The 23,585-nt window shown below is 44.9% G+C and overlaps 1 protein-coding gene across 2 annotated transcripts in view; it reads left to right on the top strand.

Moving 5' to 3' along the window:
* Positions 1–629: 629 nt before the first annotated feature.
* WDCP (WD repeat and coiled coil containing) overlaps positions 630–23,585 on the top strand; it is a 44,745-nt gene continuing 21,789 nt past the window's right edge. The window contains exons 1-3 of one of the 2 annotated variants that reach the window (XM_033938884.1): positions 630–908; positions 6,418–6,515; positions 11,362–13,177. In XM_033938884.1, coding sequence (XP_033794775.1) covers positions 11,381–13,177 — 1,797 coding nt within the window. In that variant the 5' untranslated portion in view covers positions 630–908; positions 6,418–6,515; positions 11,362–11,380. Of the gene's footprint in view, positions 909–2,489; positions 2,658–6,417; positions 6,516–11,361; positions 13,178–23,585 lie in introns of those variants that run through there. The other variant, XM_033938885.1, reaches the window with a different exon arrangement.

Here is a 23,585-nt window from a genome sequence, read left to right as displayed (position 1 = left end):
CCTTTTTCTGGGCCATATGCTAACCCTGGAACTTATATGTGGGTTTAAGTTTCAAGTTTATCAAAAGTTTGATTAATCGCTTATCAAAAACTTCTAAGCGATGTACAATAATAATTAAAATAAGGAATTAAATGAACATATATGAAACGTAGACAGTAACGTAGAAAGTGGGGGAAACTCCAATAAGCAAAGGAAAGTGAACACAAAAGGTAAGAAACATAAGGAGTGGGGTAAAATTATAAAACTACTAAAAAAGCATACATAAGGAAGTTCAAAGAAGTTGGAGAATGGAAGCAAAGATATGGAACTTCTGTGATTCGAACATGTCTTTGAATAGGAAGCTTTTCAGGAATCCTTTAAATGTGAAAGAGAACCCCCCCACAAGAGAAATGTTTAATATGCTATGCACGCTATAAATGGCCAAAAAAGGTTGCTTTAGCCTTTCAGAAGTCCTTTCCAACAGCTAGGGTTTCAAGATCTGAAAGTGCTAAAGTATACTGAAATACCTCTGACGTCATACAAACAAAAGTTGCACTTACATCACTTCTGTTTTCAGACCGGTAGTAGCTCCCTCCCCCCCTTGCCTATCAATCACACACAGCCAACTAATAGGCTGCAGGAGTTCGCTCTTCCTCCTGTTGGGCCGCTGATCTGACGTAGCCGGCCAATAGGCTGCAGGGGGAGGCGGGCGCAAGAGCAGGGAAAGAGAAGTCTGGCTGCCTGTCTTGGGTCTGGAGGTTTATGTGGACGAATTTATCTACCTTGGTGACTCGGTTTGAAAACAGTTGCATTTTTATTTTGCACTAGATTTAGTTAGCGGCTTAGAACAGCCCCTGTAACCCACAAAATGAAAGAGGGCGCCCTATACCTTGTCCCGGGCATGGACTGAAAGAATGAATCCTGCAAAGGTAAGGGGCGAGACAGACCGCAGAGCTTTACTTAAGCAGCATTAAACTTAGCGAAGCACGAGTCTCGGCACTTAATTGAGGCAGGACAGCCCAGTTTGAAACCCGAAGCATTCCCTGCACTAGACTAGGAGCTAAAGAGGGTTGTGAAAGGATTCATCTATCCTTGCCAGTAGTTAATTATTAAACATTCCCTATATTCCTGTCTACTGAGTGGTCCCAACATGGGCAGAATAATAAAGTTTTGCTTAGTTGGTGTAGCCGTAGTGCCTTCTGATTTATGCGTGAAAAATTGACCCTTATATTTACTGTGCTAAATGTATGTCTCTATTTTCATTAATTTACCATTGGAAATGGTTTAATCAGTAAACTGTTTGTTTATTGTGATGTGGGACTCAAAGTATACTCCAAAATAGAGCAGCACCCTGAAAGGAAGCTGGAGCCTGAGTTGGGAAATTTTGGACACTAATAAACAAGGCCCCTCCCCCCCCCTGTTTATTGTGATGTGGGACTCAAAGTATACTCCAAAATAGAGCAGCACCCTGAAAGGAAGCTGGAGCCTGAGTTGGGAAATTTTGGACACTAATAAACAAGGCCCCTCCCCCCCCCCCCATACACACACTTTTTTTTTTACCATGTCTCCAATAGGCCTGGAGGGGGGGGGAGCAGGGGTTGAATTATGGTAATTTTTTTTCTGCCTGCTATCTTGCACTATTTTGCAGAGAATGATTTTTGTAGTAGATAGGTAAAGGAAAATATTCTTAAATCCCTCTCTGTTCCTTTAGCTAGGGCAGACATGTCAAACTCTGGCCCGCAGTGTATTAAAAGTTGGGCCCGCCAGACATTTACTTTTTTTTTTTAACTTTAATCTGGCCCGCCAGATAGAAACGTTGCCACTGGTCTTCACAAGTGTCTGCCTTCGCCTGGTCTCCTCTTCAAAGCAGCCTGCTGAGGATCGCCGGCTGGCTGTAGCGAACCTCGCAGGCCGCTGTTGACCTCAGTAGCACATTCCCTCTGACGCGATCCCATTCATCAGAGGAGGGACGGGAATGTGCTACCAAGGTCGGCGGCTTGCGAGGTTCGCTACAGCTGGCCAGCGATCCTCAGCAGGCTGCTTTGAAGAGGAGACCAGGAAGCCGGGATGAAGGGAAGGTAGGAATTGTGGGCCCAATCTGAAGGTGAGAATGGGAAGAAGGGGGAAAACATGCAGGCCTTCAGGACAGGGGGGGGAGGGGGGCAGGCCTTGGTGGAGAAGTACCCGGAGGGAGAGAAGGAGGGGTCCAAGCGTGCATATGTCGGACTGAGAGGAGGGGAAGAGATGAGGAAGAAATAAAACAGAGGAGAGGGAGAGAGATGGTGGACAATGAGATGGAGGGAGGGAAGGAACAGAAAGGGAGAGAGGTTGGATACAAGGGATGGTGTGAAGGGGGGATAGAGATACTGGATAGAATGGTAGTTGGAAAGAGAATGGGAGAGATGATGAACCCTGGGGTGGTGGGGAAGGAGGGAGAGATGCTGGATGAAAGGATAGTTGAGAAAAGGAGAGATGGTGGGGTCCATCGCTGCAATTGCGGGGATGGAGATGAAAAAAAGAAAAGATGCCAGACCTCCAGGAGAGGGAAGGGAAATGGAAGGGGAGGACAGAGATGGAAGATGGATGGTTAGCATGGAGAAAAAAGAAAATTACAACTGGGTAGGAGAACCTGGCAAGGGAGTTATCTGAAGACAACCAGAGCCTGGGACCAACAAAAGGTAGAAAAAATAATTTTATTTTCTGTTTTGTGATTACAATATGTCAGATTTGAAATGTGTGTCCTGCCAAAGCTGGTGTTAGACAGCGAGTGTGAACTAGGACAGTGATTCCCAACCCTGTCCTGGAGGAACACCAGGCCAATCGGGTTTTCAGGCTAGCCCTAATGAATATGCATGAGAGAGATTTGCATATGATGGAAGTGATAGGCATGCAAATTTGCTTCATGCATATTCATTAGGGCTAGCCTGAAAACCCAATTGGCCTGGTGTTCCTCCAGGACAGGGTTGGGAACCACTGAACTAGGACATAACAGAAAGAGGAAAAGTATTTATTTATTTTGTTTACACCACAGAGCTAGCGTGTGGTTGGAGACGTCATAACCCTATACATTTACTAAGACTAAGCATTAGTCGCTTAGGAGTCCTTTTATTAAGGTGCGCATTTAGCACATGCTAAATCGGTTAGCGTATCTTAATAAAAGAACCCCTAAGTATCTTAATTAAAAATTTGGCCTGCGACTTAACCTTTTTTTCAGATTTTGGCCCCTTATGTGATTGAGTTTGACACCCCTGAGCTAGGGAGAATGTGCAAATATTCTCTTAGAGATCCTTTTAAACTAAAATGTACAAACAGCGTGTTGCAAATACTAAGATACTTATTCATATGAGTGTCTTAGCATTTAAAGTTTGCTAATCTTTAGCACATCTTAGTAAAAGGGCCCCTTATATTTCACTAGCTAAAAATTAAATTTCATTTTATATATCAATCACTTTAGCAACAATCCAAAGTAATGTACATCATATTAAAAGTATAACAAATTTCTTAGTAGACATATACACAGTAGACTTTTTTTTATGACAGTGGGGAGGGAGAGGACAGACCAGGGGAGAGAGAAATGACTGAAAATCTGGGGAGAGGGACTGATGAGAGAAGTATACAGTATGTGTTACATATAGAAAGACTGTAAAGAACACACAGCTAGCTCCGCTGACTGACCTTTTCAACGAGTCTCTAGAGCAGGGGTAGGGAACTCCGGTCCTCGAGAGCCGTATTCCAGTCGGGTTTTCAGGATTTCCCCAATGAATATGCATTGAAAGCAGTGCATGCAAATATTTCTCATGCATATTCATTGGGGAAATCCTGAAAACCCGACTGGAATACAGCTCTCGAGGACCGGAGTTCCCTACCCCTGCTCTAGAGTCAGGAGTGGTACCGGAGGACTGGCAAAGGGCGGATGTGGTCCCTCTCCACAAAAGTGGAAGTAAGGAAGAAGTAGGGAATTACAGGCCAATAAATTTGACTTCTATGGTAAGCAAATTAATGGAAACACTTTTAAAACAGAGAATGGTCAAGTTTCTGGAATCCTGTGGATTACAGGACCGGAGGCAACATGGATTCACTAGAGGTAGGTCTTGTCAGACAAATCTGATCAATTTCTTTGACTGGATGACCAGAGAATTGGATAGAGAATGTACGCTAGATGTGGTGTATTTAGATTTTAGCAAAGCCTTTGACAGTATTCTACATAGACATCTAATAAATAAACTGAGTGCCCTCAGGATGGGTTCCAAAGCGACGGGCTGGGTCAAGAACTGGTTGAGTGGAAGGTGACAGAGGGTAGTGATCAATGGAGATTGCTCTGAGGAAAGGGATGTTACCAGTTGTGTGCCTCAAGGTTCTGTTCTTGGGCCTGTTCTTGTTAACATTTTTATAAACGATATTGCTGAAGGGTTGTCTAAGATTTACCTCTTTGCAGATGATACAAAAATCTGCAATAGAGTAGACATGCTGGATGGTGTGAATAACATGAAGAAAGACCTGGTGAATCTGGAAGAATGGTCTGAAATTTGGCAGTTAAGATTTAATACTAAGGACTGCAAGGCCATGCATTTGGACTGCAAAAGCCCAATGAAACAGTACAGATTAGGGAGTGAAGAGCTTATGTGCACGACAGAAGAGTAGGACTTGGGTGTGATTGTATGTGATGATCTTAAGGTGGCCAAACAGTTTGAAAAGGTGATGGCGAAAGCTAGAAGGATGCTAGGTTGTATAGGGAGAGGTATGGCTAATAGGAAAAAGAAGATATTGATGCCCCTGTATAAGATTTTGGTGAGACCTCATTTAGAATATTGTGTACAATTCTGGAGGCCAAACCTTCAAATAGATATAAAAAGGATGGAGTCAGTCCAGAGGAAGGCTACTAAAATGGTATGTGGTCTTCATCATAGGGCATATGGGGACAGACTTAACGATCTCAATATGTATACTTTGGAGGAAAGGCAGGAGAGGGGAGATATGATAGAGACATTTAAATTCAATAACAAAAAAATGTTATTAGCCTAATGGTGGAGATACCCCATGAAAAACCATTTAAAATAAGTGGAGAAAAAGCCTCAACTTATCAATACTGTACGAGCGGCAACCCAATGAGTTTGTAAGCCAGTCCTGCTCTGTATCATAGGCAAAAAACTCCACACTTTTCAAAATGTAATTTTTCAAAAACAGGATCAAAGCCACCACTGTGCACAGGGAGCTAAGAAAAAGAACTAAAATGCAGTTCACTTATCTTCATCAATGTCATCAACCACAGCGAGTAGATTTTCCTGCTATAGCACTTCACACGCTGGAAGAAGAAAAGGAACTGGATATTACCAACAAGGCTCTTATTTCGCCGATCTATGGTTGCATCAGGGAAATCACATTCTCTCCTGCTCCGTCCACACACGGCCCAGAATGGCACTCGGATTTATACTTCCGGGATCATGACCTCAGAGTCAATAAACTTTATTGGGACACTTAGTCAAAATCTCACAGCTAGTAAAAAGCACACCATTCAAAAGCCCCCCCCCCCCCCCCCGAGCGTGCATAGTGGGCATTTCTACTGCTAAAGTGAAGTCTTCTTGGTGGTGGCTCATCCTTGCTTCTTGTCTCTTGGGAAGACTTACTGGAGCAAGCTGGGCCATTTTGGTACCTTGAGATACACTTCCAGAGGCTCAGGTCTCTGGCATATTTCAAGCTGTGGTTTGCAATAATGAAAGTCCCATTTATAACTTCAGGAAATATGTAAGTATTAGGGATGGGCAGACAAAAAATGTTTGTGTGGTTGTTTTGTTGTTTTTTTTTTTTGGGGGGGGTCCAAAATAAGCATTGTCAAGCATGCGTATATCCCAATTAGTGTGAACATATGTGAACCTTCATACAGACCCCAGTATATGTGCTCCTCCTGTGGAGGAGTGTGTGGCGCAGTGGTTGGATCTACAGCCTCAGCACCCTGCGGTTGTGGGTTCAAACCCCGCCGCTGCTCCTTGTGACCCTGGGCAAGTCACGTAATCCTCCATAGCCCCAGGTACGTTAGATAGATTGTGAGCCCGCCGGGACAGAGAGGGAAAATGCTTGAGTACCTGATTGTAAAAACCGCTTAGATAACCTTGATAGGCGGTATATAAAATCCTAATAAACTTGAAACTTGAAACTATTGGGAAACAGTGTGCTCTCTTTCACATATTGCAGTCTTTAGGAAGAGAGCACATTATTATCAGTGAATGCCATTTCATCGGAAACAGTAGCTCATCCCTAGTAACCTGTCTGTGTACTATGAGATGATTTTGCTCAGCCTCTTAGACTGTGAAAATTTTCTAATGTCTCTTTCTGCTCAGCTCCAGTCCAATCTCCCGGTGGCCTGAGAGACTTAACTTGTGTACGAATAGTCATTAAAGTGTTTCTGTAAATATTTACTACCTATGTTTGTCTGATATTTAGGGAACTGCTGTGGATATTGTGATGTGATAATGACACTTGCAGGATGGCCTCAGTAAAATCATGACTTACGATCAAACATCTTTTCTTCAAGTGAACAGGTAAGAATGTTTTATTTTCTTCGGTTCAGCTTGGTATTTGTTCTTTTTGCATTGGTGGGAATACAGCCTTGTCATATATTCCATTACAGTATATGGCATCACATCACATCGGACCAGACCAGTGAATTCCAAACCTGGTCCTAGAGTCACTCCAGCTAATCTGGTTTTCAAGATTATCTACAATGAATATTCATGAGATGCATGCATTTTCTCTATTGCATGCAAATCTCTCTCAGAAATGTTCATTGTGGCTATCCTGAAAACCTGACTAGCTGGGGTGCCTCTAGGACAGTGGTCTCAAACTGGCGGCCCGGGGGCCACATGCGGCCCGCCAGGTACTATTTTGAGGCCCTCGGTATATTACCATTGTTCTGGAATGTTGCACACCTCACTGCTGAAAACTCATGCAAGTTCTTTCCTGCATCTGTACGCGATTCTGAGGTGGAGTGGAGAGGACAATCGCATACAGACGCAGGAAAGCGCTTGCGTCAGGTTACAGCAGTGAGGCGGGCAATGTTCCAGAACGTAGGGTAACCATTGGAGGCACCGCTCCTGGCAGTGACTGCTTGATGTAAGATGGCGGTTGTGTCCGATGCTGGAGGAGGTGAGAGCTAAAGGTGGACCACCGGACACTTAAGGCCCAAGTTTTCCAGGCACAAAAAAGTTTCCCCTCTACAAAAAAGCCTAGAGCAGTGGTTTCCAACCCTGTCCTAGAGGACCACTAGCCAGTCAGTTTTTCAAGATAGCCCTAATGAATATGCATGGAGCAGATTTGCATGCCTGTCACCTCCATTATATGCAAATCTCTCTCATGCATATTCATTAGGGTTATCCCAAAAACCCGAATGGATGGTGGTCCTCCAGAACAGGGTTGGAAAACACTGGCCTAGAGGACTACACCAAAATCTTGTCTCTTGCAGTCGATACTTTAGAATCTAAATCACAATTTTGCATGAGGTAAAACTCTTAAAGTTTAATTGCTTCTGATAATTTCAGATATAAGCTGAAAGCAGTGCAACATGCAGAAAGTGAAAAACTATGTAAACTTCACTTTCTGCATGTTGCACTGCTTTCAGCTGTGTATAGCTAAAATTATCAGAAGCAATTAAGGAAAGATTTATAAACTATAACAAGTTTTACCTCATGCAAAGTTGTCATTTCTTTAATAAGACATTAATGATTTTTTCTGCGGCCCTCCAAGTACCTACAAATCCAAAAAGTGGCCCTGCAAAGGGTTTGAGTTTGAGACCGCTGCTCTAGGACCAGGTTTGGGAACCAATGCATCAGACACTTGTATTTCGCACAACCCTCGTGAGTTTTTTGCTTATTAAGGTCATATAAACTGATTAATGTCCTGGAAATGCATAGGTTTTAAAAAAATCTTTATTATAGATTTTTAAACAAACAGTTAACAATTGGAAAAATATAACCATGTTTCACCAAGGTATGTTCAATTTGATTTGTCAATCCTAGGGGTGCCAGTTCTCTGCATATGTTTATTTATGTTTATTTTTACTTGTCTTTATTCTGCCAAAGCAGGTCAAGGTGGTTTACATCAGTGGTTTCCAACCCTGTCTTGGAGGACCACCAGGCCAATTGGGTTTTCAGGCTAGCCCTAGTAAATATGCATGGAACAGATTTGCATGCCTGTCACTTCCATTATATGCAAATCTCTCTCATGCATATTCATTAGGGCTAGCTTGAAAACTTGATTGGCCTGGTGGTCCTCCAGGACAGGGTTGGGAACCACTGGTTAACTTAAAATACTGAAATTTGAATGGAAGAAACAATCAACCAAGAAGACAAATGTACAAAAGTTAGATCTTCAAATCCTCTGGTTTCAATAAGAAAAGAGATTAATCTTTAAATAAGAAAGAAATGTGTTTTTAACAAGGCTTTACATTTCTTTACTGAAACTTCTTTTTGTAGTTGTGGTGGAAGGGAATTCCATGAAAGAGGTGATTGAAAAAAGAAAGCAGAATTTCTTGTTGCTTCCAAATGCGCCCTGGTACGCGGTGGAATATTTAATTTCTGTTCATAGACAGAATGGGTTGGAAAACTAGATGAAATAATAGTTATCAGATCTGCCAAATAAGGAGATTTTTTTGAATACTGCCTGGTGTGTCAAAGTAAATAATTTAAATTGAAAACAAAAGTGAATTGGTAACAAATGCAATTTAAACAAAAGATGGAAACGTGATCACATTTGTTTGCTTTAAAAAGAATCCAAGCTGCTGTATTGTGAACAAATTGCAAACATTTGATTTGATATTGTGGCAGACCTGAAAAATAACATTACAGTAATCTAATCTTGAAAAAAGAACAACTATCGATGAATTGTTACCTAATCGACTGAATGCATCTAAGAACATGGATGCTTGTTTTAACTACTGTTGATGCATGCTGTATAATAGAATGCCCAAGTTGAAACATTTTACTGGTTGAATTTGAATATCCCATAAAGAAACAAAAGCAGATGGAGGAAATAAGTAACATAAAAACAGCACACAATAGTCTTTGAAGCATTCAAAACTAATTTATTAGTTGTAAACCAATCTGAGAGTTCTTAATCTTACATAAAGTTGAATATAAAAGTAAGATGTCGTCAGCATAAAAATGAAAACTAATCCCACACTGTTGGATCAAAAGTGATAAGGAACTAAGAAAAATATTAAAAAGGGATGGAGATAATATTGAGCCTTGTGACACTCCATGCTTCAACTGGTATAAGGTTGATTGTTTACCCGTTCTGTCTACTCGGAAAAGTCTTAAGAAAAGGCTTAAATCAGCTCAACACTTGTCCAGTTATACCAATGTCTTGTAGATCAGTGTACTTCAACCTTTTTACACCTATGGACCGGCGGAAATAAAATAATTATTTCGTGGACCGGCAAACTACTAAGACTGAAATTTTTTTTAAAAACCATCGCCGCCCCGTCCCCATGAGCTCGGTTCCACAAACCATCTGATCCCATCTGCACAAGCCTCAAATAGTTATGATTTTATATTGAACATATTTTATTAAAGTATAAAAAGAAACAATATTCTATACAATTGTCATTTTATAAATACAAATAATACAGGGCAAAGATCAACAAAACCCCTGTCTCCCCTCCTCTTCACATATATCCCCTCTACTATCAAGAAAACTAAATAAGCCAAATTATTACAGAATGCTACACAAAATCATGTAACAGAATACCAGTCACACATGGCAGGAATGGTGTTAGGGGAGTGCAACTAGGGCAACTGCCCCCTGGTCAGAGAGAGCCCTAAGCCAGCTGGAAGCTAAAGAAGCACTGCCTGGGCTTTGCACTCCCCAGTTATGTCTAACATCAGCTCTAGCAAGGTACATATTTCAAATCTGATATTCTAATCACAAGATAGAAATAAAATTATTCCCCTCACCTTTGCGGGTCACTTTCTTTCCCCTGAGGGTGGCTCATGTCAGAGGGGAAGCTTTGGCCGAGCAGAACCGCTTGGAAGGAACAGTGACGTTGATGCCGGGGCTCGTCGCCGTTTGAAGAAAAAAAAAGGGGAAAAAAGGGACCTACAAAGGTGATAGGAAGAGAGACCTTCAGGACAGCTTCTCTTTGCCCTCCTTCAGCGGGCCCAAGAGTCTTTAGGCTAGCAGCAGTTCTGTGTGCTTTTAACTTCGGCACAGAGCTGCCCCTAAGCAGTAGTTTAGCCGCGGTTTCATGAAGCAGCCTCGGGGCCTTTGGTAGGCCGGCCCACATCGCATCATCGAAGCGGGCTGGCCTAGCAAAGACCCCGAGGCTGTCTCATGAAACTGCGGCTAAACTACTGCTTAGGGGCAGCTCTGTGCCGAAGTTAAAAGCACACAGAGCTGTCGCTGCTGGTCTGGAGGTGCAGAGACAAAGGCAGGAAGCATATGCGGCAGGAGTCCCGGCACAGCGACGGCAACAGGAAGTTGCAAGTCAGCTGACGCCGGCACCTTTCGTTGCGGCGGGGACCCGAATCCTTCACGGACAAGCAAGATTTTTTTGCGGACCGACACCAGTCTGCGGACCGGCGGTTGAACAGTGTTGTAGATGATTTATCAACAGAGAATGGACATCCAGGTCAAAAGCTGCACTAAGATCTAAAGAAACCGCTAAAATAATGTAGCCCTTATTCAGGTGTGAATGTAGCTCATTAACCATTGATGTTATTACTGTTTCTGTACTAAAACCGTTCCTGAATCCAGATTGTCTAGGATGCAATATATTTGAATGATCTAAAAAATCAAAGTTGATTGAAGACAATCTTTTCTGTCTTTTTCTTTATATAAAAAGCATAATTGTGATACCAATCTTTAGCTGGAAGCTAAGGATGGATTGAAGGAAGGTTGTTTCAAAATAGATTTAATCAAAGCAGTGTTTAATATGATATCTATGTAAGTTGATTCTGATTTTGAAACTGGAGTCTGAGTCAGTACATTTTTACCAGCTCTTGACTCCAACTCCACAGCCTTGGCCTATAGGCATCTTATCTATGGATGCTTAGAAATTCTCTTTAATCAAGCCTGTGGCATCCTTTATAAGGTTAATTTGTGGTGGCGGGAGAAAGGGCGGAGATATAGGCAAGCCAAATAGTAACCTGAGTTACAATTTAGCCAGGATACCTATTCTTGCATGAAAGAGCCATGGTAAGTGCCCTATTCACAAATTAAACTAACTGCTTATAATCTCAATATTTATATGCTTTTAGCACTCCCCAAAATATATATAGTTGATGGGCAGAATATTAATTTTTAAAATAAATAAATAAATAAATATATAGTTGGTTTTTTTTAAAGTTATTCTAAAAATATGTTAAGAATTTGGTTTTCTCTTATTTATTACAGATGCCGTATATAAGAAAAAATGGAACTGGGCAAAGCAAAACTTCTAAGAACTGGTCTGAATTCCTTGTTCCAAGCTATCCACCCTGTGCATGGCTTAGCTTGGACAGATGGGAGACAAGTTATGCTAACGGCTTTGCACCTTCATAATGAACACCCAAAATTTGGTGACTCAACTGTTATCGGACAGTTTGAACATGTTCATGGGCTTTACTGGGGTCCTGCTGGCTCTGCAGATGCTCCAAGCTTACTTGCGATCCAGCATAAAAAACATGTCACTGTTTGGCATCTGTATTATAATATTTTAGAAAATATTAAGCTCATGGTGTCTCAGACTTGTGAAATAAGTGAACCATTTCCAGTGCTTCCCCAGGGCTGTGTTTGGCATCCAAAGAATGATGTGTTAGCAGTGTTGACTAAACGGAATGCCTCTGTTTTCTACAATGTTCGGTATGACAACTCCAGCATAAAAGCAGATGTTAAATGTAGTAGTTTTATCCATTGTGCTTGTTGGACTAAAGGTAATCGCCTTGTAGTTGCTGCAGGCAGTGCTCTTCATTCATACATATGGGATAAGGCCCAGAAAACTCTTAATCCTTGTTCCTTTTGTCCCATATTTGATGTAGGCAGCTATGTCTGTGCTATTGAATCAACTGGGGGCTCTCAAGTTGCTATAGCTACTGAGCTCCCATTGTATAAGATCTGTAGCTTAAATGCAAGCAATGCATTTGATATCCCAGATGGTCCTGAATCTAATTCTGCGCAACCTAATCTACTCGTGAAAGAAGAGATTTTAAGGGCAACAGGGGAAGAAGAATCTAGGAACGTTAATGGAGTGAAAGATTCACCAGGCCCTGTGGACCTAACCCATATTCTTGCTAATTCTGAGAAATCTGACTCAAATACACTTTTTCATCTAATACGTAAGGATTTACTAACAGGTAGCGGCCAGGATTCATCGCATGTGATTCTGGTGACTCTTGAACAAAAAGTAACTTCCACTAGAAAAATTAGCATTCCAGGAATTCTAGTCCCCGACATACTTGCATTTGATCCTACAGCTCATATTGTTGCAGTAGCATCTAACACCTATTCAACTATTTTAGTTTATTCCTTATTCTCATCTAGCATGCCCATTCAGAAAATTCATCTAGAAAAGAAAGAGAGGCCTAAGGGCTTATGTTTCCTTACAAACAAAACGTTGCTTATTTTGGTTGGAACGCAGAAGTACTGTGATTCTGCATTTCCCCCATCCTCCTGCTCAGACAAATATATTGTCCGTTTGGTGGTAAAAGAGGTAATATGTGAAGAAGATTCGTCGGCTTCTAGTAGGTGCCAGAATGCCTGTATGAGAACAATTGCACACAAAGTACATTTTGAAAATTTCTCCAGAGATGATCAGGCCATGAAGCAAGAGCCCTCGAAAACAGATTGTACTGACCTTCCATCTGGCAGAGAACAAACTATAAAAGAAGAAAAGGCCATTGACTATGAACAAAATCTAACATCAGATTCAAAAACACTTGGTGAAAAAAGTTTGCCATTCAATATGGAAACAGATGAAGAACCAAAAATTCAAACAGGGGACCAGTTGGATGTGTTGAGTGAAATGTCAAATGTATGTAATAACAACAACTTGCTGGTCAACCAAGAAATATACCGAACGTCCAGTAATTGGGTGACAACGTTCAGCAGGATTGCAGGAGGACAGCAGGAGCAGAGCCTTCCTGAAATCACTGATTCCGTGCAAACCAAGAAGACACTGTCTCTAGATTATCCTTCTTTCTCAGATCCACCTTTTGTCTACATTAGATTTCAGGTAAATGTTTACTTTGGAAAATTCACTGTAATTAGATTTGTAGAGCTAAAATGCACTTAATATTTTATAATGACAAATATTTAAAATATTAACTCCCTCTTTTACTAAGCCGCAATAGAGGTTTTTACCAGTCAGGGGTTCTAAATGCATCAGAGCAGCATTTGAGCATTTAGCACCCCAGGCCACAGTAAAAACCTTTATTGTGACTTCGTAAAAGAGGGCCTAATTAGCACAGTTACTTACTGTAACAGGTGTTATCCAGGGACAGCAGGCAGATATTCTCTACATGTGGGTGACGTCACCGATGGAGCCCCCTAGCGGACGTTTTCGCAAGCAGACTTGCTCGAAGACCTTCAGGCTTGCGATTGGCCCGCGCACGTGCCCCTCCCGCCCTGCCTAGGGCATGCGTCTCCTCAGTGTGTCCTCAGTTCAGATAGCAAGCAAAGAAGCCAACCACGGGGAGATGGGTGGGTGCGAGAATATCTGCCTGCTGTCCTTACCTGTTATGGTAAGTAACTGTGCTTTATCCCAGGACAAGCAGGCAGCATATTCTCTACATGTGGGAGACCTCCAAGCTAACTAAAAAGGGATGGAGGGAGAGTTGGCAAGTTAGGAGAAAAGATTTTGCAAAACAGATTGGCCAAAATGGCCACCACGCCTGGAGAAAGCATCCAGACAGTAATGCAAGGTGAACGTATAAACCGAGGACCAAGTGGCAGCCTTACAGATTTCCTCGATGGGAGTCGAGCGGAGGAAAGCAACAGATGCCGCCATCGGTCGGACCTTGTGGCCTGTGACTCGACCCGGCAGGGAGAGACCAGCCTGAGCCTAACAGAAGGAGATACAAGCGGCCAACCAGTTAGAAATGGTCCGCTTAGAAACAGAGCGACCCATGCGATTAGGATCGAAAGAGAGGGGAACAGAATGATGAGTGGTGCACTTCAAGTAGAAGGCCAGTGCATGCTTACAATCAAGAGAATGCAGAGCCATCTCTCCAGGGTGAGAATGGGGCTTCGAAAAAACACAGGAAGAATAATGGGTTGGTTGATGTGAAACTCAGACCCAACCTTAGGCAAGAACTTAGGATGGGTACGGAGGACCACCTTATCGTGATGGAAGACAGTGAAAGGTAGGTCCACAACCAAGGCCTGAAGCTCACTGACCCGACGGGCAGAAGTGAGAGCAATAAGAAACACCACTTTCCAAGTAAGAAACTTCAAGTGAGCCCACACAAGCGGCTCAAAGGGGGGTTTCATCAATTGAGCAAGGACCACGTTAAGATCCCAGACCACTGGAGGAGGTTTAAGGGGCGGATGAATGTGGAAAAGGCCTTTCATGAAGCGGGAAACCACAGGATGAACCGAGATAGGCTTCCCGTTAATCGGCTGATGAAAAGCTGCGATAGCACTGAGGTGGACTCGAACCGAAGAGGACTTGAGGCCAGCACCAGACAAGTGCAACAGATAATCCAGGACAGCAGATAAGGAGGCGGACAGAGGCTCCAGCTGTCGAGTAGCACACCAGGAAGAAAAGCGGGTCCACTTCTGATGGTAACATTAGCGAGTGGACTCCTTCCGAGACGTCTCCAGGACATCCAGCACAGGCTGGGAGAACTGGAACGAGGACATTAAGTCTCAAGGAACCAAGCTGTTAAGTGCAGAGACTGGAAGTAGGGATGAAGCAGAGAACCCTGACTTTGTGTAAGCAGAGAAGGAAAAATAGGCAGAGGAAGAGGCTCCCTGGAACTGAGTTGCAACAGAAGGGAGAACCAAGGTTGTCAGGGCCACCGAGGAGCTAGCGGAATCATGGTGGCATGCGAAGACTTGAGCCTGATGAGTCTTCAGGATCAGAGGGAGCGGAGGGAGCGCATACAGGTACTCGTTCGTCCAATCCGGAAGGAAGGCATCTGCTTCGATCCTGAGAGGGATGTAAACCCTGGAGCAGAAGCGGGGTAACTTGTGATTGAGGAGGGACGTGAACAGATCGACATCCGGAGTCCCCCAACGAGCAAACACCTGACACAGGATTACGGAGTGGAGAGAACACTCGTGAGGCTGCAGAAGATGACTTAACTTGTCCGCCAAACAATTCTGCTCACCCTGAATGTAGACCGCACGAAAGAATATGTTGTGGTGGATGGCCCAATCCCAGAGCCATAGCACCTCCTGGCACAGGGACAGGGATCCCGTACCCCCCTGTTTGTTGATATAATGCATGGCGACCTGGTTGTCCTTGCGGACTAGCACCACTCGGTCGTGAAGCAGGTGACAAAAAGCTTTCAGGGCGAGGAAGATCGCTCGAAGTTCCAGCAGATTGACATGACAAAGTCTGTCAGCACTGGACCAGAGACCCTGAGTGCAAAGGCCGTCCAGATGGGTCCCCTAAGCGTAGGCCGACAAGTCCGTTGTAAGGACCTTTTGCAGAGGAGGAGCATGGAATAGAAAACCTCTGGAAAGATTGGAGGAGAGCATCCACCAACGGAGAGACTACTCCAACAAAGGAGTTACGACAATGAGTCGAGAGACAGGATCCCGATCCTGGTTCCATTGGGACGCCAGAGTCCATTGAGGAATACGGAGGTGAAGTCTGGCAAAAGGTGTCACATGAACCGTGGAGGCCATGTGACCTAGGAGGACCATCATGAGCCAAGCGGAACCGAGGACAGATGGGTCACCCTCTGACACAAACGGACAGGGGCCTCCTGACGAGGCCGAGGCAAGAAGGAGCGGAGATGAACCGTGTCCAGGACCGCTCCGATGAACTCGAGAGACTGGGACTGGCAGAGGTAGGACTTGGGAAAGTTCACCTCGAAGCCGAGGCTCTGAAGGAGCAAGATTTTTTGAGTCGTCGCTCGCAGGACTTCATGGTGAGACGACGCTTTGATCAGCCAGTCGTTGAGGTAGGGAAACACCTGCAGGCCACAGAGACGCAGGGCTGCAGCTACCACCACGAGACACTTCGTGAAGACCCTCGGCGAGGCTGCCAGTCCGAAGGGAAGAACACGATACTGGAGATGGAGATCCCCCACCCGGAATCTCAAATACCGGCGAGAGGCCGAGTGTATAGGAGTGTACGTGTACGCCTCTTTGAGGTCTAGCGAGCACAGCCAGTCCCCCTCGTCTAGGAGGGGTACAACATAGGAAGGGTGAGCATTCTGAACCGTTCCCTGACCAGAAACTTGTTCAGAGCATGGAGGTCCAGGATCGGGCATAGATCTCCCGTCTTCTTGGGTACCAGAAAGTAGCGGGAATAAAAACCAGTGTTCCTCTGGTCCGGTGGAACCTCCTCAACCACCCGGAGGCGAAGAAGGGCTTGAGTCTCCTGAAGAAGGAGAGGCAGCTGAGACTGAGCAGCAGGAAGCTCTCTTAGAGGCATGTCCGGGGGCACTTGACTGAAGTGAAGGGAGTATCCGTCCCGGATGATAGACAGCACCCAACTGTCGATGGTAAGACTCTGCCACTGGGAATAGAAATGATGGAGGTGACCCCTGATGGGGAAAGGGGAAGGCCTCATGAGGAAGGGAGCCCCAAGGCTCGTACTGGGATTGTCAAAAAGATGGCCCAGGCTTAGCCAGGGCCGGCGGCCTGATGTTGCTGCTGCGGCTGTTTCAAAGGAGCCCGAGAGAAGGCAGGGGTGGACTTTTATGGATACCTCCGGAGAGGAATTTTATAAGGTTGAACCGGAGGAACCTTCGGTTTAGGTTTCACTAGAGAGGCGAAGGACCGCTCGTGGTCCGAGAGGCGCTTCATGGCGACCTCGATGGAATCATCGAAGAGCTCATGACCCACACACGGGAAATTGGCAAGATGATCCTGTAGATTCGGATCCATATCCACAATCCGGAGCCAAGTGAGGTGACGCATGGCGATTGCAAAGGCTGTAACTCTCGAGGACAACTCGAAGGTGTCGTAAGAGGCCTGAAACATGTACAGGCAGAGCTGGGAGAGGGTCTCTTCAAGGAGGCGAAACTCCAGACGCCAAGGATCTGGCACAACCTCTCGGAACGAATGGAGAACATCCACACAGAACCGGAGGTAGGACGTGAAGATAAAATTGTAGTTAAGGACACGGTTCACCATCATCGAATTCTGATAAAGGCAGTGACCAAATTTGTCCATCGTACGGCTCTCCCTGCCCGGAGGGACGGCAATATAAACCTTTGAGGAGTTAGACTTCTTCAAGGAAGGCTCAACCACCAAGGATTGGTGGGAAAGCTGAGCACTTTCAAACCCTTTCACAGGGATTGTTTGGTAACGGGACTCCAACTTGGAGGGAATAGCCATGACCGCATATGGTGTTTCCAGGTTCCGGAAAAATGTCTGCCAGAGAACCTGATGCCAAGGAAGGTGAAGCGCCTCACGAGGCGGACGGTCAACTCCCATTTCCGCCAGGTATTCCTGGGTAAAGCGGGAGTCGGACTGAAGATCCAAGTTCAAAGCTCTGCCCATGTCAAAGATGAAACGAGAAAAGGAGGAGGTCCAAGAAAAAGATTCATCTTCCGGGGGAGATTCCGACCGGGACCTGGGTGCGGCTGAGAAAGAGGGAGAAACCTCCCTGGAATAGTAAGCCGGGGCCTCAAGAGTCCCATGAACGGGAGACCGAAGAGGTTCGACTAAGGCGTCTAGGGGGCATCGAGAAATGGCCCCATGCCTGATGGACCGGGGAAGATCCCGGGGTCCGAGGGATCCGCTAGCAAAGCCCCGGAGAAGAAGGGGTAAAGGAGAATTCCCCAACTGGCTTCGAAGCAGGCCTCTTAGAGGCTGGCAATCGCCTCGACCGGGAACATACACTCGAGTCCAACTCGAGGACGTGTTTCTGGGTGGCCTCGAGGTCGGAGGCCTGCCCCTACAGGGCAGGGAAGACCGGGGTTTTTTAGAAGAGGCAAGCCTCACCGCAGTAGCGGGGGAAAAACGGGCCCCTGGCCTGGACCCCCAAAAGATCACCGGCGTCTTGGGGGACGAAGAATCACTCGAGGGAACCTGACGAGTCTTACAGGTGAGGCCTCGAGAGACAAGGGGACGGTCAGACCACGACTGGGTCGAGTCCGAAGTCAAAGGCGTCGAAGTCGGGACTAATTGGCTCACCACCGAGGAAAGCTGTGTGGTAATAATAGCCTTAAGCATGTCCTCGAACATAGACACCAAGACCATAGGTAGGTAAGTCGGAGGTGCAGCAGTGCGCTCCTTCGGGTTGCGACCTTGAGGAAGAGTATTGCCTACGTGAGGAGGCACGCTTAGAGTGATGTCTCGAAGACACCGAGGAGGCGGCGCTGACATGAGACTCCGAGATAGGCTTTTTTGCCGGCACACCTGAGGAGGAAACAGGAGACTTACCCAAGGCCGGAGTAGCAGGAGGTGCCGAGGTTGGAGCCTTCGAGGCCGACGGGGACTTCGAGGCCGAGGACTTCGAGGCCGAGGCACCCAACGAGGGCGCCGAGGCCGAGCTCGAGGCCTGTCCCGCAGGATCCATGGGGTCAAAGAGTTGAAGAATCTTGGCCACCCTGCGACGAAGAGCCCACAGTTGCAAAGTCGCACAATGGGGACACGACTCAGCGCGGTGCTCAATACCCAAGCACTCCACACACCAACGATGAGGATCGGTGATGGAGATAACCCCGTTGCACTTAGTACAGTTTTTAAAGTTGGAACGAGGCCGGGACATAAGAAAACAATATGGCTGCGGCCCCGCGAGGCCATGCGGCTAGAGAAAGACCGGAAACCGGTCAAAATTATACGAACTGGAAAAAATGAAAATAAATGAAATAAAAGACGTGAGCACAGCGACTCAACAGGAACTAACCAAACAAGCTGCGATGCTAGAGGGACAACGATATCGCACGAAGCAAGGGAGCAGTGCTTGTGGCTCCGCGGAAAACATAGAACTGAGGACACGCTGAGGAGATGCATGCCCTAGGCAGGGTGGGAGGGGCATGCGCGCATGCATGGGCCATTCGCAAGCCTGAAGGTCTTTGAGCAAGTCTGTTTGCGAAAACGTCCACTAGGGGGCTCTGTCAGTGACGTCACCCACATGTAGAAAATATGCTGCCTGCTTGTCCTGGGATAATAGGTACTTAAGACTCCTTTTACTAAGGTGTGCTAAATGCTAAGAAACCCATTTTATTCCTATGGGCTTCTTAGCATTTAGAGTGTGTTAAATCCATGAGCACACTTTAGTAAAAGGAGCTCTTAATGTGCATTCAAATGAATTATATTCACTCAAAAATTTGTAAGATAAGTCTACTATTCTCAGTTTTGCATCTATATCGTTATATAAAAATCTTTTCAGTTATATATATATAGTGCAGTGATGGACACAGAAGTTGCTTGCTTTCAGGTTTTAACAAGAGACACATTACAACTGAATATTAATAATTCACATTTTTAATTCTTTTGTTTTTGATAATTAGTTTACAATTTATTTGGAGTGTTAGAATATGGTATTCCTTTTGATATTTTATGAAATGTATTAGGAGATATTTTTGAGTTTTTTATCCTATATTTCTGTGTTTATTAACTAAATAAGACACAATAGATAAAGGTAAGGAAATGTAATTTAAAGGAAATGTAAGAATAAGGGTCCATATTTAAACCCCCACAAGTGTTTCTAGAAGTTAGCTTTGGCATTTAAATCATTCACACATAGGAGTGCTTGTGAGCATGCAATACACTTCTCCCTCCGTATTCGCAGTGGATGCCAGCAGACCATAGGCACAAATATGGAAAAACTGTGACTAACTTTTTTAATGTTATTCGCGGTTTTTAGAAAAAGCCTTCGTTTTTATTATTGAAACCGCAAATAACTTTTCTACTGTTATTCATGGTTTTTGAAATAAGCCACTATTACTACTATTGAAATTCTCTCAAATTTTTATTATACAACAATACCTGTACAGTCATATTCTCAGTGCAAACAAAAAGTTCAATACAATGTAGTGTACTGTACAGTCATATTCTCAGGGCATAGTTCAATACTGCAAGTTTAATAAAGTATTGAAAGTTCAGTTCTGGAATACCTGTATTGTATTGTACTGTACTGTATACAGCACAGAACTAAACAATACTCAGGCAGTGTCTTCATCCTCATCATCCTATACAAGTATTGCAGGAGGAGGAGACAAAGGATAAGTGAACACCAGGGGCCTCCTCATGCAGTGGAAGTGGGTCTTCAGTAGGAGGAAGACAAGGGGATGCCTCCTCATAAGAACATAAGAACTGCCATCTCCGGATCAGACCTTTGGTCCATCAAGTCCGGCGATCCGCACATGCGGAGGCTAGCCAGGTGTATACCTGGCGTAATTTTAGTTACCTATATCTCTCTATGCCTCTCGTAAGGAGATGTGTATCTAGTTTGCTTTTAAATCCTAGAGCATAGAAACATAGAACATGACGGCAGAAAAGGGCCACGGCCCATCTAGTCTGCCCACACTAATGGCCCACCCCCTAACGGTGGATTCCGCAATAACCTCCTCTGGGAGAGCATTCCAGGTGTCCACTACTCGTTGCGTGAAGCAGAACTTTCTGATATTTGTCCTGGACTTGTCCCCCCTTAGCTTCAGTCCATGTCCTCTTGTCCATGTCACATTGGACATTGTAAATAATTTTTTTTCCTGCTCTATTTTATATTTTGGTTGGAACAGGTGGATTGCGAGGCAGTGGATGGAGAGACACTGACTCTAGGTATCCTTGGGAAATACATTGTGATTTCTGTCTGGGTCTTCTACTTCAGTGATTCCCAACCCTGTCCTGGAGGAACACCAGGCCAATCGGGTTTTCAGGCTAGCCCTAATGAATATGCATGAGAGAGATTTGCATATGATGGAAGTGATAGGCATGAAAATTTGCTTCATGCATATTCATTAGGGCTAGCCTGAAAACCCAATTGGCCTGGTGTTCCTCCAGGACAGGGTTGGTAACCACTGTTCTACTTCATCATCTCTTTGTATATATTTTTGTATGTAGAAATCGCTGCTTCTGCTAACTCCCTCATCTTTAATGGATGGGTCGATGTCATAGAAAAAGTCAATCACACTGTTGAACTTGCGTATGCCCTCTGCAATATTATCCAGTGTAAACTTGTCTTCTAGCACTTCTTCTTCTAATCCTCCTTCCTCCTTATTATCTGCTATTGCCTCTCCTTCAGGAGCAGTCAGGTCAATGAGATCATCTTCCGTTAGTTCATTTGCTCTGGTGTCTATTAAGTCTTGAATATCCTCCATATCCATATCTTCAAAGCCTTCCCCACCTGAAGGCTCAAGTGATCCAGGTCTTATAGATCCTGGGCTGGATAGTGAATTTTTGAAAGAGGCAACTGATTCTGTCCTAATCCCTGAAATAACTGGGAGTACTATTCAACATTGCAGAAGATCTGATCTATCTTCCAGAGACACGCAGACAGAAGCTCTGCTCTTGGACAATGGACATGATAGTCAAGCCAGCGCCATCCATGTGACACTCTCTTCAAGTTCTAGGTTCCATGGCAGCCACTATAGATATAGCTCCTTGGGCAAAGGCCCACATACGTCCTCTCCAGAATGCACTCCTGTCTTGGTGGTCCCCACAAAAGGATTCCCTTCAAATGACATTCAAATGCACTCCAGAATCCAGCTACAGTATGAGCTGGTTGCTCTTTCCACAGTTGTTGTTCCTTGTGGCATACTGCTCAGAATAACTTTGTGAGTGATTCTCAAAGTGGATGCCAGCCTATTCAGCTAGGGAGGCAATTGCAGTGGACGCCCAGTCCAGGGGTGATGGTCGGCTTTCCAGAGAAAATGGTCCATCAACAGACTAGAGTTTCAGGCTATTCAACTGGCATTACAGAAGCTGAAGAAAAGTCTGTTAGGAGAGGCAGTCTGAGTTTTCTCTGACAATGCTTAGTGTTAGTATATGTCATTCACCAAAGAGATACCAGGAGTGTGCAGCTAAGCCTGGAAGCCCACTTATTATTGTGGTAGGCAGAGCTACATCTTCAGACGATATCCGTGGCGCATGTTACGGGAGTGGACAATTTCCAGACCGATTACCTCAGTAGGCAGACCTTGGACCTGGGAGAATGAACTTTATCTGCAGCAGCATTCCAGTCCATTGTTCTTCAATGGGATCGTCCAACTTTCAATCTGATGGCTACAGCGAGGAACAGGAAAGCAGACCGTTTTTTTCAGTCAACAATCCAAGCCCAGAAGCAAAAGTCTGGATGCTCTAGTCCAGCCATGGCCAAAGAACGAATGGTCCTCATAGCACCGGATTAGCCATTCAGGCCATGGTACATAGACCTATTGTGTCTTCAGAGGGACCAGGATCTGACTGCAGGTGCAACCCCATCTATCTTAGGTCCCAGTGGTCATAGAAGATCTGGATCACTTTGGTCTTATGGCATGGCTCTTCAACGCGCAGTGTTAGAGCGCAAAGGATACTCGGAGGTAGTCATTGATACTCTCCTCAGAGCAAAGAGGCTTATGATGGTCTCCGCTTATGCTAAGGCAAGGGAGACGTTTCTTCACTGTTGCATGAAACAGAGAGTAGAGCCGTTTAGTGCTCCAATCGCAGTCATTCTAGCTTTCCTTCAAGCAGGTCTCAACAAAGGCCTTGCAGTGGCATCACTCAGGTCCGAAGTGATGGGCCTCTCATGCTTCGGAGCCCATGGACAGAAACTTCCCCTGGTTTCTCATCCAGACATAACCAGATTCCTAAAGGGGGCAATAAAGCTCAGACCACCGGTAAAACAACCATTTCCATCTTGGAACTTAACATGGCTTTGAATGGCCTCAGTCAGGCTCTGTATGAGCCTATTCAAGAGGTGCCCTTTTGGATCTTACCGTCAAGACCATTTTTCTTGTGGCCATTAGGTCAGCGAGACAAGTCTCGGAGCTGCAAGCCCTGTCATGCAAGGAGCCCTTCCTTCACAGAGGCAGGAGTTTCCTTGCACATGTTCCTTCCGTTTTGCCAAAGGTCGTTTTGGCGTTTTTATATCAGTCAAGGTAAGATTACCAGCATTCTAGTTCACAGGGTCAAAAGAAAAAGGACCGGATTCTGAGAAAGATGGATGTGAGGATAGTCTTCCTATGTTATCTAGAGGTCACCATTGAGTTCCAATGTCAGACCATCTATTTATGCTCGCCAGTCAGGCTTGACATAGTAGATCAGCATCTAAGATGACCATTTCAAGATAGATATGAGTGGTCATCTCATCAGCATATATTGCCTGTGGTAAGCAAATTCCAGGCTCCTTGAAAACGCATTCCACAAGAAGCATAGCTTCTTCATGGGCGGATGCTTGGGCGATTCTTGCCCAGGGAGATTTATAGGGCAGTGACTCAGTTCACTCTACAGATATTCTCCAAGTTCTACAGAGTAGACATGGAAACACAGAAGGACACTGTCTTTGGGACCTCAGTGTTGAGCAGCTGCAGAGG

The sequence above is a fragment of the Geotrypetes seraphini genome, chromosome 3 (genome assembly GCF_902459505.1).
Source record: "Geotrypetes seraphini chromosome 3, aGeoSer1.1, whole genome shotgun sequence".
Classification (NCBI taxonomy): domain Eukaryota; kingdom Metazoa; phylum Chordata; class Amphibia; order Gymnophiona; family Dermophiidae; genus Geotrypetes; species Geotrypetes seraphini.
This window is presented reverse-complemented; position numbering and strand designations above follow the sequence as displayed.